The 21,330-nt window shown below is 32.0% G+C and overlaps 1 protein-coding gene across 1 annotated transcript; it reads right to left on the reverse strand.

Annotated features, from left to right (window-relative positions):
* Nucleotides 1-1,739: 1,739 nt before the first annotated feature.
* On the reverse strand, nucleotides 1,740-12,839 carry LOC137837144 (AUGMIN subunit 6). Its single transcript, XM_068646020.1, has 13 exons — nucleotides 12,210-12,839; nucleotides 12,066-12,122; nucleotides 11,891-11,985; nucleotides 11,012-11,162; nucleotides 10,526-10,651; nucleotides 10,175-10,331; nucleotides 9,696-9,756; nucleotides 9,349-9,610; nucleotides 4,477-4,602; nucleotides 3,657-3,815; nucleotides 3,308-3,554; nucleotides 2,432-2,923; nucleotides 1,740-2,071 (listed from the first exon to the last, which is right to left on the reverse strand). The coding sequence occupies exons 1-13, from the start codon at nucleotides 12,423-12,425 to the stop codon at nucleotides 2,031-2,033; spliced, it is 2,190 nt and encodes a 729-aa protein (XP_068502121.1). The 5' UTR covers nucleotides 12,426-12,839; the 3' UTR covers nucleotides 1,740-2,030.
* Nucleotides 12,840-21,330: the final 8,491 nt, after the last annotated feature.

Consider the following 21,330-nt stretch of genomic DNA (forward strand, 5'->3'; position numbering starts at 1 on the left):
AATACATTTATAAAAAAAAAATTCAAAATAGAATTAAAAAAATGATAAAAAAAAATATATTATATATTATAGTTCTTTTTAATAAACAGAAATACACATAAATTTACGATGAATTAAAATATTACAATATAAATTTATAGTTGATTTTAATAAATACAAGTACACATGATAATGACAAAACTAAAAAATACAAAGATAAAAAATATATATATATATATATATATATATAAATACACATAAGTTTACGATAATATTAAAATATTACAATATAAATTTATAATTCATTTTAATAAATACAAATACAAATGATAATAATAAAACTAAAAAATACAGATATAGTTTAATATTTAAAAAATACAACAGATGAATTAGAATGTTTGAGTATAAATTTATACTTCGTTTTAATAAATATAAATACATATATAATAATAAAAAATAAAAAATACATACGTAATAATGACAGAAATAAAAAATGTAAATACATAATAAAAAAAATAAAGATACATATTAATAATAAAAATAAAAAATACAGATACACAATAATAGAGATAAAAATTGGATACATAATATTAATAAAAAAAATACAAATACACATTAATAATAAAAATAAAAAAATGCATATACAAAATATATGCATCTATGTTCCCACTAGTATATAAAAGAAAGGATAATAGATCTTTATTGTACATTTTAAAATAGTAATAACAAACACCAAAATAAAATCCTCTAAAATATAAATGATATTGAATATGTTGTCAAAAACAGGAAAAAAAATTATAAATATAATAAAAATTATATTACCTTTACATTAAAATTATAAAAACATAATAAATTCTTTTTTAAAAAATTCAACAAATAAATACTAATACTAATAATAAATTAATACTTCAATTAAAGTCACGTATTACTACACTACTAAGTTAATAAATTTAATCATATTTTATAACTAATTTTATATTTAAATAATATTTTCTCATAAATATAACATCTAATATATTTGTAAGACGATTATAATTAACAGTATTAATTATTTTTATATTGCTAATTCATAATAATTAAATCAATCACCTTTTGTTATTACAATTTCTTCAATTCTTTATATATTTAATTTTTTTAATTAAAAAAAATAGAAAAAAATATAACTTTACTAAAACATAAAGATAACAACTACTTAATTGAAAACTTCGTAGAAAAGGTAAAACAATATTCATTTTAAAACTAAAAATGTGTCCAATTCCCCATTATCTTAATGTTTTTTTAATTATTTATCCACACGAATTGCTACTTCCTCTACCCCCAATGATTTTGAACTTACACCAATGAATTTCTAAAACTCCAGAATTAGAAATCCAAAATTGAAAAATATATTTCGAAAACGAAATCTAGAATAGATTTTGTACGTTATGGAAATGAAACTTCAAAATAGAAATGGGAAATTGAAAAACAAAAAATCTGACTCTGAAAAGGTAAATTCATAATACAAATAATACATTTCAGAAGATTCCACAAAACAAAATCCAGAAACAGACTATTCTGAAAAACTGTTTCGAAAACCCAAATTTAGAAATGTATTCGAGAATACATTGACTTGCAACCATACACTTAATTTAAAAACTAAAGAGATCATTTCACGTCAATGATAGGGTGGATGCAGGAAGCAATTGCCCATATGATGATGTGAGTCTACTGAAGCAGATGAATGACAAAAAAGTGGATGAAAATGTCAAAGTGAATTCAAGTGAGTTGAAGAAAACTTAACCCTTCAACCGAGCTAGCATTCTGGATTTTGGATTTTCATCCCAAAGCAAATCATCATTCACCAATGAAGAACACGGGTCACTCATGGTTCCCTCCCCGGTACTAGGGCATCAACAGTAAATAGATGGTTAAAATATGGCAAACAAGAATAAAGTTATACAAGTAGCGTGTTATACAAGGTGAATGGAGTGTACAACCCAACAAAAGAATAGCAATCCACCACATCAATTATTCTGTTCTTCAATTTAGTTTTCCAGTTGTCTACAAAGTTTTCAATGGTCTATCAAGGCCGTTTCGGTCTCCGATAGGGGGGCTGCAATGCAACAACAAATTCCAAACTCAATTAACCAACGTGAGAGGTTCAATGGACTAGGTAAGTTTAGAAACTTGTGGTAATAATGCTTGAAGGGGGCACAAGTACAATTTCCTCTCTCTACCCCAAAAAACAAACAAAATTTAAATATATTTTAGGCTTTGCTTATTAAAAAGAATATGTATCAATTCTACAAGTATGCAAATGTAATTTCTTCTGTAAAAGATGGAAAAAGGACAACCTTTTCGAAGGAGGAAAAATAAAGAAAAAAAAAATCAGTCCTCCCTCACCATACCCAGAAAAGCATTAAAAAAATCAGATGATAAGAATCGAAGAAGTGTGTCCAAAAATTCATCATACCTAGCAAGTCTTCAAATGAATCTGTCAAAAGTGATGAATCCATTAACAGGGGTGGTGAGAAGACTTGATCCTGTGCGTCCTCAAAGTCAAAAATTGACCGTTGAGCATCAGATGTTGCATTTGAACCAGATGTTACATTTGAACCAGTATACGAGAGAAACCCATTTACATTGTCATAATCAGAGAGTCTTTCCAAATCATTCAGCATATCTGGAAGTTCATCAAACTTACTCACCCCATACCCACCGGATACATGACTCTCAAGCAAGGAATCATCCATTTGTGATACAAATAATCTTTTGCTCCTCAATGAAGCTCCCCTTTTTTCAGCTTCTAAATGAGAAAAGCCGGTTTCTGAAAAAGGGACAAAGAAGTGCTCTGAACTTCCATCAGATTGACTATCCCGTGATGAATCTGAATTACATGACCGCAATGACAGCGCAGCTTCTCTTACCGACCTCTTCAAATTCTGGACAAAAGAACTGTCACTATCTACAAAACAAAGCCATTATCAGCAATTTTTTCCTAACAAAACGATGAAATGCCCTTGAAAAAAATATCATAAGCTTCAATAAAAACTTAAGCTAATAGGTGATCCCAGCCCAAGAATGATTGTATATCTCTAACATAACAGCTCACGCAAGAGTTCTATAAAAATAAGTATAGATGGTGAACAAACTCACTTTCCTTTGTGCTGAAGCTTAATTAATTACAAAGAATGGGGATCATGGAGCCAAGGGTTGAATTCCGAACCACTTGGTCAGGCTTTTGATACGATGTTAAGGACCTAGTCTCCTAAAAGCATAAATTGGATGGAGGCTCAAGGATGTTTTATGACAAACATTTAGACAGAACTCTTAAGACGACAAAACATACCTTCAGCTGAACTCGCTACTTCATTATTTGAAGGAGGATCCAGAGATTTGCTGTCTGAGAGATTCTCCGTTTGGCTGGTTTGAGGAGCATTACTCTGGCGCCTTTGGACATTTCCAGCTTTTCCAGAAGATGGGGTCAAGCTAAACAATTGAGGAAGCTTTAAAGTGGGAGGACTAACAGAAACCTTGTCAAGCTGAATAGTAGATAATCTTGATGTCACCTCACTAGCATCATCAATGCTATTGTCCTAAACAATATAAAGTGATACCGAAAGAACAGGGGCAAAATCAGACATGGTATTGTGAAGGGATTAAACCAACAATCACATTATACTAAAATAGAAGAATACCATCCTCCCACTACTCTGTGACTGGATAGGTGACGTTGACCGACCATTGTGTCTGCTCATTGGAGGTAGATTTGAGGCTATACAGTTAACCTTTTCTGTACACTCTGATATTGACTTCTGTATGGTTGGAGCAACATCCTTGAGTTGGTTGATAAGCACCTGCAAATTAAACATGCAACAGTGTGAAATTCCTAGGAAAGAATCTTCTAGTATAGGAACAACATTTACAGGTCAACTATATACAAGATACTCAACTCCTACTGCAAAAGATATGAAGAGATAGAGCAAAGTTGGCTCAAAATATACATCAATGTTTAAGTGTAAAACCAGCAGCTAACTGAAAGGGAATGCAATTCCACCATGGCCAGTGCTATAGACTGAATAATAAAGCTAACTGTATTTTACTCATCTACTAGCATCAATACATAAGCCACAACCCAGCAATAATCATGTACAAGAAGCTGTCAGCAAACAAGGAAAATAAAGGGTCTGTTTGTATCTTAAAGATACAGTCCACCAACTAAAAAATGTAAAGAGTTTATATATAAATCTAATCCCTTTTTCTACTTTTATAAGCAATACATCCCCAAGCAAAGTAAATTTTCCAGTAAATATATATAACTTTATGCACAATAATAGTCCCAAAAAGGTCAATTAACTAAGTAGTATAAAAAATATTAAGGACATGGACATCATTTCTCCTTCTCCATAGCATCAAGTTGGTATAAAAGCATTATCACAAGCAATTGATAATTAAAATGAAACTGCATTAGAAAGAATTTCAAGCTTGTAGAATCTAGCTGATGATTTAATGCATTACCTGGAAGCTAGCTAAATGTTGCTGATGCTCTGCAAGGGTTGCTGCTAAAGACTCAGCATGGCCACTTGAACCCTCTTCCTGTCCACTGCGCAATATATCTGGACCCTCTCCATCATTCGCTTTTGCCTACAGATCACAGTATGCTTTAGATGTTTTTCTAAGCAATAAATAAGAGAGTAACAAAATATGACATGAATTAACTTACTACTAGTCATTGTTATTCTCAACTGAATAAAAAAGAAAATAATCATGATCCAGAGAAAGGACAATTAAAAATTATTTAATTACAACAATAAGTAATAATCACCAGTTATTTGGAGCAACAAAGTTTGATTATTTTAATTTTCAAAGTTTGGACAATAAAAGCAACAACTGTATTATTAGAAACACATTACAAAAGCTTGGGACAAATTATTAACAAGACAGCAATGTTAAGAAAATAACCTTTATCATGATTATAGAGGTCTATATTTTTCCCAAGGTATTTATTCAATGTTATAATAATAGAAATAAGGCACATACATTTCATAATCATCCACAATTAGGACATTCCAGGTCGACAAAAATGCAGAAGACATTACCAAGTCTCAAACATTTGTCAAGTTTGATTTGTAAGGGTTGTCAATTAGATAAACATATTCGCCAATCTTTTCGTGATAGTTTATTAAACAAGTTTTGTTTCCTTTCTCTTTAGTTCACTTTGATTTTTTGGGTATTTCTCCTATTGCTACTCCTTCTGGTTTCAAAAAATTGTTACCTTCACTTATGACTATTCTAGATATACTTCGACTTGGTTGATGAAAATTTATCTTATGAAATCAAAACACAATTTGGTAGATCCATGCATGTTCTTCGTAGTGACAATACAATAAATATTTATCTAACCAATTCCTGCAGTTCATGGTCTCCAATGATATTCTTCATCAAACTTGGAGTCTCCATACTCCTCAACAAAATGAAGTTGAACATAAAAACATATATCTTTTGAAACTACTCATCATACACTTCTTCACATTCATGCTCCTCATCGTTTTTGGGATGTTGTCCTAACATGTTATCTCATTAACAAGATACCATCACCAGTCCTTAGTGCTCAAGTACCTCACCTCACTCTGTCTTTTTTTCTCATTTCCATCTGCACATTCTTCCGCCACATGTTTTTAGTACCACTTGTTTTGTACATAACCTCACACCTATTCGAGCATAAACTTTCTCCTTAATTGATCAAATGTCTTCCTAGATATCATCGGTCTCAAAAAGGGTATCAATGTTTTTTCCCTGATTTTAATCAGTATTTTGTGTTTGTTGATGTCTCTTTTTCAAGGTACCACATATTTTGTACATAACCCAAGTGCAGATAAACTTTCTCCACCGTCGTTCAAATAAGTCTTCCTGGATATCATCATTCTCAAAAAGGGTATTAATGGTTTTCTCCTAATCTTAATCATTATTTTGTGTTTGTTGATGTCTCTTTGAGTTTGTCCCATATTACACACTTGTTCCTTCCTATGAAGACATTTGCACTCATTTCCCCACCGCTATCAATCTTCTTTCATCACCACCAAATGACTCTACCAAGCCTCAAGATGCTTCTCCAGAACCTCTTTAGGCATATTAATGCAATCCACGCCCTATTAACATTCTAGTGAGACCCATCTTCGACAAATAATGATATAGTGAAGGTCTTCTCAAAATGCTTAATCCTTCTTAGACACTATCTCTTGTTTGTACTGGATTTGGTCTTCTCTAAAAAAATGATTAGCCTATTCCTACTTAAAAAGATACATGTTCTACCCACAACCCTTTCTCCTACTATACTAACTCAAGTTATCAACAATTTCCCACCATAAATTATACTTGCTTGTCCTCGTTGTCTTTTGTTCCTATTTATAAGCCTCTAGGTAAAGTTTTATCTCACCAGAGTGCTGACAAACAATGATTGATGTGTGCCATTCAAAGTAGTGGTACCAAGGAGCTAGTTCCCCTTCCAGCTGACAAATCAATTGCTAGGTGTCAGTGGTTGTAAACTTTTAAAGAAGGACTTGATGGTAAAAGATTGTTATAATTATAAAGCTCACCTACTTGACAAAGGATACACACAAAGGAGAGTCATATTCTAACCATGGTAGACACATACAATTAGCTGGTAAGCTAAATTACCTCACTATTACTAGTCTTGAGATTGCTTTTGCAATCGCTTAGTAAGTCAATTATTAAACCCCCCATGTCAAGATCATTGGTATGCAGCCACACAAATTCTAGAGCATATTAAGAATGCTTATGCCAAAGGCTTTATTAATTTATTTATTTATGAAGATAAAGGAAATACTCAAATTGTTAAGTATTCTGAGAGTGACTGGACAGGCTCACCAAGAGATAGACACTCCACTTCAAGGTAGTGAGTTCTTGTTGGGGATAATTTAATATCGTGGAAAAGCAAGAAATAAATCTTGTGACAAGATCAAGTGAAGAAGCATAATATAGAACAATGGCATTAGTCACTTGTGAGCTTATATGGCTAAGGAAACACCTCAAAAAGCTTAAACTTGAAGATAACTTTATGAATGCACCTTATATGTGTATAACACATTACCTCTAATCCTGACTTTCATGAGTCAAAACATTGTCTTTCAACATCGTCTCCTTCCCATTAAGTTTGAAACTTTTGTATGGCCACTTCTTTTGCAATACAAGCACCAACACTCCTCTTTCTTAATACTCAAAGAATCTCTAACTTTTGGAATCTTGTCAGATGTCATGGCAATGCTTCCAATGGGTTTCTCGTTCATCATAACCATCCTCCTATTCTCTAAACCACATACAATGAAGAAAGACTCTGAAAGTGATGGAAGTGTCTCCTTCCCAATAATATGAGCTTGAATAGGATCATATTCATGATTGCGTCCAGAAAAAAACTTAAAAATTCTTAACCTTTGAGTAGCTTGTGCAACAAGAGCAACATGAATATTATTTTCCAATTTTAGATTCTAGTGTTGCTCGAGTTCTATCCACAATCCGTTTAGATTTTTGAAGTAAATAATCACCGAGAGATAATCTTGTTTGGCACCAAAGACTCTACTTTCCAACTCATGAATGGTACAAATATCCTATTTAATAGTATCTAACGAAGATTCTCCCATATCTGCTGAGTGGTGGAAAAGAATACATAGTTAATAGTTAATCTTTGGTATCATGGTACCCCACAACCATGTCATAATGAGAGAGTCCTCATTATCCCATGTCTCAAACTAAAGATCCTAGTTAGTGGGAGCATTCCTTCAATATGAAGCAACCTCTTTTGAACCTTCAACGTCCTTCGAATAAATTGTGACAACACAAGATAATTTTGACCATTGCGTCGATTAGATGTTGGTAATGCAGGAAGATCATTAGATGTCAAGGGCACTAAAATGATATCAAGGTTGTTAGGTGCTCCCGAAAGTTTCTTCTTCGACCATCGTCAATTACATGCACACAAAAGGGCAAATAGAAGGTTGGGTTTGGCTAGGGTTCAGCCTCAACAGTTGCACCTACTCTAAAACAAAGAGGATAGGTCAATGAGTCTAGCAATGGTGGTTTCGTCAAGTTCCGACATTAGTAGGGCGACATGTGGCTTACACATGCTACAAATGCTAATGCACAATGGCGTGTGTGATAGCGATCTAGGGTTTGGGTGTTTCAGGGATAGGCCAATTAAGGGTCATCGATTCACCTGGTATGGTTACTGAAAAAGAAACTCCAACAATAAATAGTGATGGAATGAAACGAACGGGCTGCAATGAAGACAACTGAAAAATGAGAAAAGCACAAAAGCAAGGCCCCCATGATGGGAAAATATTTATACCAACTTAAAGAGGAGAGAAATAATCTTAATATTGTGATAATAACCTAAATGTACAAGGTCCCTATTTATACAGCTATGACAATAAATTCCTTCTCCAAATCATGGATTTCAATCTTTCCTGATTATGCTAATTATACTAATGTACTAACTACCAATAATAGGGAACAAAACAAGGAAACAAAATTATTTTTTTATAATATTTACATCAACGCTTCCTATCTCACAATATTTGCATCTCATTATGAACCCAAAACATATCAACATATTCAGATTTTAACTGATAATAAAAAGAAAACAAAAATAACACAACTATGAAGTGCTTGATTATATTATGATATCCATCTTACAAGTACTTTTTTATTGTGTTCTATGCTAAAAAGATTCAAATTTACAAATGATTCCCTATTTATAACAGCAGTTTATTAAACCATTTTTTAACCCATATCACTAATAAACATACAAGTGTTTATTATTACACATACAGCTATAATAGGCAAAATATGACCAGGTACTTCAAACTTGACATCAAAACCTCGACCTCTTTTCTCCAAATGGATCAAAAAATGAAGAAAAGAAAACAAGAGAACAAAAGGGATAAAAATAATTGTCATCCACTAAGTTAAAATGATACACAAAGCAGCAAAGAGGATCCCTGATTCCTTGCCTCAAAGCATGCAAGACATGTGTTCTTCAGACTAACCAGCAGATGACTCTAGTAGCCATCAATTTAGTAAAGAACAGTAGCTCATTTTATTTCACTCCCTTTTTTTCTCACATTCATTCAACAGCTTCAGATTTTAAGGATCATTTAGGTGACATCTGAGCAAAAATAATACACTGGAGAGCGAACATTGACAGTCTAGCTCAATGCAGAATCTTTTGGGGATAAACAATGAGGCTTTATTGATTCTTTTCTTTATTCAGATTAAGAAAAATCATCTCAGTTGCAGGGCTCAGATTTGGCTTCAACAAGAGAATATCAGAGGCTATCCTATCAAGCTTGAAAGAAAGGAAATATAAGAACATACCAGATGAAGTGATTGTTTGTGGATACGCTGCAAGGCATGGGTCCATCGCCGTATAACCTCTGCTACATCAACAGTTGGGTGGACTCTTCCAGTTCTATCATCCACTCTTGCTAAAGTCTCATTGCTAAAATGTGATCCATCATTCTCTTCTTTGTTATCAATCGAAGGCAAATCCCCAGACTGACCAGATAATACATCTGAATAAGGAGCTTGAGAACTCTGATCCATTGCTGCCAGCAAAGATGATCCGGATATTCGATACCTGAAATTCTTGTATCAAAAGGTAAGCTGGTAAATTTGGTAAACATGTATTTTGAAAGGCAAGGCAGACTACATCACAACATTACCTGTGTTCTCGATGAGCTATCAGGTCCTCAATAGGACCAGATGCAAGAACTTCATGTTGACCTGTATCAAAAGCTCAAAATCATCATATGTACTCTTTTTTTATAAAACAGTTAAAAATGATATAAAAACGAGGATTCTAGGCCGTGGAGCGACAAAGCAAGGAACCTTAATATCATAATTGAAAGGATACTAATACCAATGGTTTATCATCAGCACTCATCATTGAAAACGTAATGGGCATATCAGAAATGATAAAGTAAAAATAAAAACTTCAAAAATTTACAATTTTGTATACCTAAACTACGAAAATGGCATAATCATGTTAGACTACACTGAGAAGAGCAAAAGCTTACTATCACCCCATTCATAAATACAGAAATACAATTGTAAAGATATAATGCAAGAAATCAAACTCACTACAATAACATGATCCATTAGACATGGAAAGTGCAAGAGCAATATTAATAAATGCACTTACTTTTACGGGCTAATAAAGACTCCCATAGACGAGTGGCCTTTGAAACTAAATGGGAATTCTGACTTGAACTGGAGACCAGATCGTCCCAGAGCTCTCCTTCCAACTTCACTTTATTCCTTAAGTCATGCAGTTTTTCCAATTCTTGTTGCAAATAAGCCTGAATTCAGATTTTATATTATAATTGCATAAGTGATAAATACATAGAATACTCCTGATGGGAGAGATATTATAATTGCATAAGTGACAAATACATAAGGAATATTCCTGATAGGAGAGAGGACATGAACTATATACACAATACACAACATATGCAAGATGTATTTGGTAGAAAGCCTTCAGTGATCGGTATACCTCTTCAGCACATAAGCCTCGAAATTCAGCTGTCATTTCATGAGCCAAATTTGACCACATAGCCTGTCGTTGTACAGCCATCTCTGCATTCTTAAGAAACTTTCTTCTTTCAAGGGCTATTCTTGCCTGTTTAAGACCAAAGCCTCAATTGAGTTACTTAAAGACCAAGTGAATCAACATAGAAATTAAAATTCTTTTCTTACCCACTTTTATGAGTATGGTCATGAGAAATTTTTACAGTAGTCATAGGAAACGCACGAAGACAACATATTATTGATACTTTGTACAACTTCAGCTTTAGAAAAACAATTACACAAAAAGAACAAAAAATACCTTGAGAACAGTCAGAATGACCCTTCGGAATCATATGAAAACACGCCAAACTAGTAATATAATGGCATCAATTACAACAAGACATGCACATATTCCACATTACGATAGTCACTTCATCCTTAACTAAACATTTTTATGGAATACCACCATTACCTTTGTAACTGGAAGTAGAGTAGCTGCATGTGAGAAGGCTACATCAGTCAATGGCGCAGGCAATGGATTAGAAGATATGTCAGCAGTAAATGTCCTTCGATGAACCTCTCGAAGAGCATGCAAAGAAAGTTGCCATAGAAGCTCAACAAACCTACATCAGCATGTAGACTCAAATAACTTCAGAACTGTCTTTAACAAAATCCAAACAATGAGCTTCCATTACCATCTTACCATATGAGACTACTATTACAACATAGCAAAAGCTTTAACTTACATGGTTGGCTCCAGCAACTCCAACAGGAATAAACCAAGTCTTTAGATCAGTCCTTTTTAATTCACTTACTTTTTCTTGATCTCTCTTTACCCGCCTTCCACCATATCAGTTATTCGTATTATAGCTTTCTATTAGTCTTCTTCTCATATGACCAAACAATTTTAGGTTATATTCTAATTGTACCATCTCGAAAATGCATAACTCCCAATCTTGTCTTGCATGTTCACTCATCGAAAACACTTAGCTTATGCTTGTTTTAGGTCTTTACCAACCAGCATTCAGCATCATAAACCAAGGATTTTACCTTTAATAGTACAGTATTGAGTATAATTTAGGGGAAAAGTTTCAGTCCCTCTATGCCTCCAACTACTTTGTTCAGTTCAGCAATTCTTCAAATAACTCTTAAACTGTTAGCAGATTACAAATTGCCCATGATTTCACTGACTTCATCAATATCTATCCGTCAACAATGCACCAATTGGCTAAAAGGCAAAACCCTTAAATCAAACTCACTTTCCCCCTACTCACAGGATCAAGACAGCCAATTACACGCAAACACAAATCAGCATAGCATCACGCAATCAATCACACACAAACACACTAACCTAGGTCCACAGCACGTGGCAAGTGAAGAAACCCTCGAATTACTCCTCGGTAACGCTCCCTGCGACTCAAGCTCGCTAATAATCCCTTGCACAACCTGTCCCGGCGCCATCAAAACACATTCACTCAAATTACATAAAAAAAATAGAAGAAGAAGAAAAGACAAATTCGATATACCTTGCGAAAATCACGCGACTGCGCGGAATCGAAAATCGGCCAGACCTTGTCGAAATCCTGAGAGATCGAGAAAAGGCGAGTTAGAGTTAGAGCAGGAGATCATATAGGAAACGAGACTAGTAGCGAAAGTGGATTGAGACATACTTTGGCGGATTGAATTGGACCTCTGAGAGAGGAAAGGATGAAGTAGAGAAGCTGTTCCCCCAATTTAGGGTTCGAGTGACGGAAATGCCCGACCCGAGGAGTCGCGTTGGATGCTCCGACTCCGATAATCGCCGGATCCAGTCCCAACAACAAGCAATTCGTGTACATGGCACTCTCCAGCTCTATCTCTCTCTCCTTCTCTCTGTCCATCGTCATCACCTTCTCTCTCACACACACTCTCTCTCTCTCTTTATATTCTTCTTCTTCTTCCTCCTCTTCTTCGGTGTTCTCTGTGTGTGTTTTTCCGTTGCTTCTTTTTCTTCTCTCCGATCCTGGTCTATCGTGATGTGTAATTGTGTTTTCGTTTTTTGATTTTTGTTGTTTTATATTTTCGGGGTGGGGGTCCCTGGGAAAGTGCGAAATTGCCAATTTGTACCGTAATTTGAAAAGAAGGGGTGGGTTTGGAATTTCGGGAAGTCTGGTTTTGCAAATTAGATGCTATTACCACCGCTTTGGGAAACGAGATACGACGTCGTTGGCTGCCGGCCCGATTCTATCGTTGCACGTCTTGTCGTTTCGGGTTACGTGAGGTGGAGTGAACTGTGGATTAACGCTAAGACTAGTTCTTCCAATTTGAATATGGAAATTATAGAAGTTTTGTAGGAAAAATAAAATTGTACCATTTAATATAAATATATATATATATATATATATATATTTAATTTAGACGCACTCATCAACGATATTAGAGATGACAAAAAAAAATCTGCACCCGTAGTAGTAAGTTACAAAACTTGAAAAAAAAAAAAAAAGCAATTTGTACTGGTACGACCAGCCATTCGTCCTCAATCGGTTAGAATTCCAAACCATTTGAACATCATCCATGATAAGGAAGATCACGTGGTAACACGATGCCGATAAATTCATGGGATGATCAAATCAGTAGGGTTAATCCATAATTAAAGATTACTTAGCACAACCTTAAACACGAACCAATCTCCTAATATGGCTCATCAACGAAGGCTCATTAAGATAATATAAATAGTGCAGATTCCAAGAATCAGATATGTCATTATCTACGACAACTAAGTGTCGACACCTTTGTTAACTTGATCGTCCGAATGTCTTCTGCAGGTATCATCTTAGCCTGTGTTACCAGATGACCGAAAGGAGGAATAAGGGACTTAAATAGTAGGAAGCTAAGTGTGGAAACGACTGACCGAGAAGAGGAGCAGGCAATCGTTTTCTAGACCCCAACACCCATTCGAAAACAATTAACTTTTAGTTTTTACTTGAGAATATTTTTAGTTTTAAAAATTACATTTTTTTTAATTATAATTTCAAAATAAAATTATCTATAAATCACTATATAATTAGAATTAGTTTAAAAAGTACATATGTATATATGTATGGTGACAGTGGGTTGATAATAACAATAAAATTAGTAGTGGTAGTCAAGTATAAGTGAGTTGTATTCAATCTATGAACCAACCTAACCTAATTAAATTTTTTCCAAGTTGAATTGGATTTTAGACTGAGTTACATTTAGTTTACTCGGTTAAAACTATATTAGGTAACAAATTTATGAGTTCCTACCATGCTAAACCAAAATCTAATTGAGTTATATGATACAAAAACTATTTGTCCAGTAATTTTACTGTATAAAAAATAATTTTATAGTTGATGATATAAAGTGTCAATAAATATTTCATACCATATATTACAATGAACACATAGTCCATACCTAATATACATCCTTAATATTTCATTTGTAATATAGATTTATAATTATTGTTTTAATATCTGAATTTATACCATCATATAAAATAAATATAATTTTTTATTATTTTTTGTGTTATTTTCTTAGACAGTTTTATTATTTTATCAAATTAAAAATAATAGTTCTTTAACAAAATACACAAACATATCATCTATTCAGCTAAAAATAATCTCATAATCCATCATCTTAAAAAATAACATCATAATCTTTAATTAAACTTTTACTCTTAAAAATTATTTATTTATATTGTACTACCAAAGGGCCGGAGGGTCTAGACCACTAAAAAGAAAGGACCGATCTCCCTAAAGATAATAGAACATGTAACATGAATCTAAACCTTAACTAATACAATCCTATGATGGTTAAACCGTATCAATATCAGACTAATGACAAATTTAGTCATGATATTTGTTCTAATCTAGATCCAATACATGAAGGCCTAACACAATCATATAAAAGGTTGACTTGAAACCATATAAAGGTACACATTTAATACAACATTTATTATCTTCAAACACCGAGTATTGACTTGAGCATTATAGAGCCTTTTGCAGATACCCTCCACAACCCGAGACTAAGGATTAAGATCGACACCACATTAGGAACATCAACCGAGAAGTATTCGTATGAGAGAGATTGTTATCTCAGCCCCAGGAATAACAATTGGCGCCCACCGTGGGGTCAAGAAGGTAGGAAACCAGGAGAAGTTCAATGGTATCAACACGAAACATGGTAGGAGATCAAAGAGTAAGCAAGAATGACCAAATAACATTGCTTATGTCGTTACACAAAGAGATGGCAGAGATGAGACAAAAAAAAATTAAGAAGAGATATGAACTCCTAGGGAAGAAAACAAAGAAATGAGGAGACAATTAGCTATAATAAACTCAACATCGCAAGGACAACAATAAGATCTGGAGACACCCAAGCGAAGGACATTCATCCTCCGCAGTTTTCCCTTCCATCATGACCCATCCATTGGAGACCGGAACACATAATGATGAAGTTTAACTTAGTGATTTAGTAATTAGGATTTATCAAATATGATTAGGATAAAAAAAAAACTCACGTTGTTCTTGTTTAGATTCATATTGCATTCATTAAATAAATGTAATTAATGATAAGATGAAACCAAACTAATTAAGGTGTTGTTTCCTTGATGAATATTCAATAGAAATCAAGAAAAAAAATCAACTAATGGATACAAATTAATGAAACTCATGGAAATAACAAGGATATGATTCAACCATTGATTATAGAATGAAACAACAAGAACACACCAAGTCCTTAAAATCTCTCCACTAAAAATGAGATTAATCAAGTGTGAACGTTGAATTCTAAGAATAAATAAGGAAAATAAAAAAGACGAAGAATATAGAAAAGGAATAATACATTACTTTTAAGAGAAAGATAAGTGCAAGAAAGAAAATCACCACTTGAATTTTTAAAACTCAAGATAAAATTCTATAAATGAGGAACTAACATCTTGAAGAACTCACAAAGGAGAGAAAAATCTTTGTCAATCTTTGATTCAATGTAAGTTGTCTTACAAATGGATGCATACATGCTTATATAGGCTAGCTTAAGAAAATGAAAGGTTAAGAAACGATTTTACAAAGACTATATTTTTTCGACGCCTATATGAAGTTATCCTTCAAGAAGAAGAGCAAGCAAAAGAATGTTGCACTATGCTCAAAAGCTTCATAGATGACACTACGAATGTTCATCTAGCAAACCAAGAGTGGATATGATTCCAAAAAATACTCAGTTGAGTCAATAGTGACTTGTTGCATGAATACTTGGTTGAGCAAAGAGTGAATTATTGAAAGAATACTTAAGAGGTTAGCCAAAAGTGATTACGATCCCAAATAATACTAGATGGAGTTAGGAATGACTTATTGCATGAATACTCAGATGAGTCAATAGTGACTTGTTGAAATAATACTTAAGGGGTTAACAAGGAGTGATTACGATCCCAAAGAATACTCAGTTAAGCCAAGAGTGGGTTGTTGAAAGAATACTCAATTGAATCAGGAGTGGCTTGTTGAAATAATACTCACGGGGTAGCTATGAGTGATTATGATCCTAAAGAATATTCGGTTGAGCTAGGAGTGATTTGTTAAAAGAATACTTGGTTTAGCCAAGAGTGCCTTGTTGAAAGAATACTCAAGGGATTAACCAGGTGCGACTACGAGCCCAAAGAATACTCAAGGTGTTAATCAAGAGTGACTATAAGCCCAAATAATACTCGATTGTACTTTGCAACATTAGTCTACCTAATGGAACTTAATTTGTTGATTGAGATTTGGATGTAGTCTATTGAGACATATGAACCAGTATAAAATATCTTGTGCATTTTCTCTCTCTCTCTTATATCATTTACATTACATGTTATTATTATTATTTGCATCAACCTTAAAAGGAGAGTCCATATGAAAACTAGTTTTAAAAATTATTTAAACAAGTAAATTTGTGAAATTATGAAGTTATGTTGTTATGGTATATCAAATGCAATATATGTTAACAAGTCATTAATAAATTGTTTGCCAAACAAAATTATCACTGGAATAGTTATCAACTCATACAATATTTACAATTTTTTTTTATCTTCAAAACATAATTCAACATTTTCTTCTTGTGTTTTTTCCTATTTTTGTATATTTGTAGGAACACTTTTGTGTTAAATGTCAACCAAGAAGATAGTTAAACCTTTTTATACTTCAAAAGACATTATTCCTCTTTCTAACAAGGAAAAATTTGTGATCTTTTATATCACTTCCTTTTTTACCAACCCTAATTGTTTAGCAAAAAATAATAGCACTCGGGTCTTAGCTAGACCTAACTGTGCTCTAAATAATATTCTCAGTTGTTTATGTAGGAGTTCCAAATAATACTATGGTTATTAGTCAGAAGTAGTTGAGTTTCAAATAATACTTGGGGTTGTTTTAGTCGATAGTGGTTGAGGTCCAAAAATTAATTATGTTGTAATTTGCAGCATTAGTGTATATAGTAGAACTTAATCAAGAGTTGGACGTAGTCCATGTTTTCACACAAACCAATATAAAACTTTAAGAAAAAAAATATTTCTTTCCCCTTACCTCTTATTCATTGCATATTATCACTTAGCAATAACAAAAAAGAATGAGAGTTTTTATGAGCTAAGTTTCATAAAAGCTTTTGACAGATGATATGTCAAATAAAACTATCCTCTAGTTATACATTATTAGATTTTACTTTGTGAAAATTTTGAAAAGTTTAAATGTACAATTCAAATCTTCCTTCTTGTGTATTGACATGTTTTCACAAGTGTGAGCTTCTTGCATAAGTTATCGCAAAAGGATTTGGTCTTGTAGTAGTGAACGTGTGTAGAGACTGACCTAGGTAATATAGATGTCTATGTGTTCATTCATATTAGTTGTCTCATTGCACCGATAAATGGATAAACTCTTCCAAATCAATTGCAAGGTTTTCTCCATGATTTTGTCGACAAAAGGGTGCATGTGGGATCATCCAATCATTAAAGAGGCATGGGTCAATGTTTGGATGTGAACCGACTCTCTAGGTATCATCGACTTTTGTTCTCGAAACGTATAGAGGGTATGGAATGACGGTGATCACAAATAGCTTGGGATGTCTGTGTCCACCATTTCGTGCTCAACACTAAGGGCTTTGGAGGTTTCCTCCAACTTTCTCCTTATTTATTCATTTTCTTCCTTCAACACATCCATTTATTTAGTGTTTGGCTTCTTACGTTCGGTTTGCTTTTTTTGAGCTTAACAAGTAGTCCAATCTCACTTGTGTAGTTCTCTTGGAATTTTGACAGTCGTTGTTGGCCATGTTTCTTTTTGATACCATGCAACATTCAAAAATTCAACTCAGTCCCATAATGGATGTCAAATGTTCTTACAAAGTTAAGATGAACTTATATTTTCTTCAATTAGTTTTTTCATGTCTAAAATTGAGTAAAAAAAAGAAAAATAGCATCCAAAAAAAGTAGATAATTATAATTATATCAACTAAACTTACAACAAGATAATTCGATAAAAACAAGTTGGATCTTTTATAAATATACTACTAAATAACTCATTCATCACTTTTATAACAAAATATAACTAAGCATTACTACCCTTAATTTTTAGAGAATTAAATTTGTTTTTTAAAAATATTTCTTTATAAGTAAAATGTAGTAATGCTTAAAAAAAGTGAGATTTTTGTGATGCACGCAAACATCATTCCTAATTTATTTGTTTGCCATTTTCAGTTTCTCGGTGTTATAGTGTTTCTTAATAAAATATTTTTGAACACACGTGTTTTCTAATACAAATATCTATATATAGACTAATTTCTAAGATCAGTTTTATTAACCATTCTTCTTAAAGTAAAAAAAAAAAAAGTAAGCAAGAAAACCTAAATTCTCTAAATGATTACTAAAACATCTCTAAAATTCTCCAATTAATTCAATCATTATTTATCCATAAAAAAAAAATTCATCCATTTTGTCTTTCCTTAATTATCTTATGACACATGTAATCTTAACTTCTTAATCTAGATCTTAAGGAATCAACTTTTAGTGATTAAAATAACTTTTCTCTTAATACTTTAATAACATTTTCATCGATGAAAAAATCTTTTATTGATATTCTTCTAATTATGCTCAATTTACTTTTAAACTTGATGAACCTTATTGGTATTTTAATCAAAGAATCTATCATTTTATTATTTTGTTATTAATTTGTCGTATCTTTTGTATATATACTTTATTGACGTTATATTTCATGATATATTGTCATTTATATAATTTTTATTTTTAATATTAAAAAATATATAAGTTAGATTTATCATGTCACTTGTTAATGACACTTGTTATTGAGTTTATTTTTTTTATTCTTAATTATATAAGTGATATAAGTGATTGCATGTCTTGTTTTAAAAATTTATTTTGTGAGATTGAATTAAAATTAAAAATTTACTTAAAATGATATTAGAGTTTTTATTTTAAGTAAAGGTTGAGTGAGTTTAAGTATATAATTTTATTTTAAATAAAGCTGTCTACTTAGGACCTTTTAAATAAAAATAATCGAATAGTAGATAAATTATGATAAAAAATATTGAAAAGGCTATATATTGATATTGAAAACAGAGGAAACAATAGAATTTTGTTCTTGTATAAACTTTTGAAACGACGTCAAAAATAGAGAAGACGTCTTTTTGTTTTCGGAGGATAAATTTTAAATTTATTAATAATCATGGATCAATGTGTATAATTGGAATTTTATTGTTAATTAAGTTTTACGTAAAATAAATCATTATAAATTAATGTTATATAATTGATTTTTTATTGATAAGTTGTTGTGTAAGACATGTTACATAAACTTCATACGAAATTATAGAAAGTTTTAGGCAGAAGATTTTGTAGGATGACTTTATAAACTTTATTATAAAAAAAAGAAGAAGATTACTTTCACGCATTGATTCACGTAATTTTGGAATGGCAAAGAAATAGGCTTTAATTTAAAGCTCAAGACTGAAGTTTTTTATGTTGAATTTTTAATCTTTTAAGGACACATTTTACAAATTTAACAACTAGATAGATTTTTAAAAAATGAGAGATGAATAAATTATGTTTAAATACACGATTTTATATTTTAAATAATGCTAAAATTGCATTTTAAAATGTGATTCTTTAAAAAAAATGTGAAGCCTCGCTTGTAAGTCGTATTTTAAAATATATTTTATTTTTTAAAAACAAAATTGGGTACGTAAACACAACTATTATTACGTTTTAAAGTTTTATTTTAAATATAATATTTTATTAGAAGTAGTATTTATAATATAACTTAATCATAATAACGATATATGTGAAAAATAAAAAAAGTCAATTTAATATTTTAGTTCATAACCTTTTTTTTTCTTATTTAATTCGTTGTATTTTGAATTGAGATTAGATAAATTGTTGGGCACAAATTTATCTGGTGTATAATTATAAATTCTACGTTTATTTATGATATATGAGTTGAATTTCCTTCAATACCAACTTGTTGAAAAATTAATAATTATATTAATAAAAAAAATATTATAATAAATAAATACAAGTTGGCAATGCTAAGTTGCTGTGTACAAATTGCAAGTTCAATTCAAGAAATGGAGGTAAGCCATAACTTCGATAAAAAGTGAAGTAGAGAAAGATATTACTTAAGTGTTACTTCAAGTTACGATTTTTTTTTCCTCTATAGTATTTAATGGAACAAATTATAATATGCAAGAAAAATGGCTTCTACGTGATGTATATATATATATATATATATATATATATATATATATATATATATATATATGTGTGTGTTCAACTTCAAGTCTAAATTAGGGTTTCAAAAATTGGATGTACATCCTTTCATTTCACGTTTAGGTTGACTCAAATTTTATACACTTTTTTCAGAAGTGCTATTTACCTGGTCAGTGGTTATTTTTTTTCTTCTTTTTTATGTTATTTCTTCAATTCAATTGAAAAAGTTATAAGAGAGAAGGAAGCTATTCAAGTTGCAGGCTTCAGGCTTCACTTGATCATCTTCCATCCTAGGTTCCTTCTCAATCCCTTTCTTTCATAATTTTATTTTACTTCCATCTTTCATCATTTCAACCATCCTCCACCACATATCATACATTCAAGTGCAATTTCATCTCAAAAAGCTTTTGTCCAAGTAAGACACTATCACAAATCAATCTTCAAAGCGCACTTGTGTGCAACAACCTTCCTTGTGTTGCTTAACCTCTGTGACAAATGACACCGTTACGATATAACACACATTAGATTATGTGGTGAAAAAAGAGAGAAAAAGAGTAAAGGATAAGAGGGAAGAAAGAATTGTGTCATTTTCATATTATAAAAATGGGAAGAGGATACAATGCATATATATAAGTGTTGGAGATCTCACATCGACTAGAGATTAGAGCCTTTCATTGTATATAAGTGGGTGCAAACCTCAACCCTATGAGCCGATTTTATGGGGTTGAGTTAGGCTTAAAGTCCACAGTTTGATGATTGGAGGAGATTGGCAGCACTGGAAGAGCTTATTGTAGTTTTTCACGCGTACAACAGTAAACAACAACTGGGGTCTGAACCTTTATCTTGAACTCATCGATCAAATATTTCAGCCATTGAATCTTACAAGTTAAAGTAGCGAGAGCACAATATTTCACTTCGGATGATGATGATCACAACACAATAGATTGCTTCTTGGATTTCCAGATGATCAATGAAGAGCACAGAAAAACACAAAAATTGGTTGTTGATCTTCCTCTTCTCTCTCTATCTTTTCTTTCTCTTCTTTGTTTCTCATAAGA

Source organism: Phaseolus vulgaris, chromosome 4, assembly GCF_000499845.2.
Source record: "Phaseolus vulgaris cultivar G19833 chromosome 4, P. vulgaris v2.0, whole genome shotgun sequence".
NCBI lineage: Eukaryota > Viridiplantae > Streptophyta > Magnoliopsida > Fabales > Fabaceae > Phaseolus > Phaseolus vulgaris.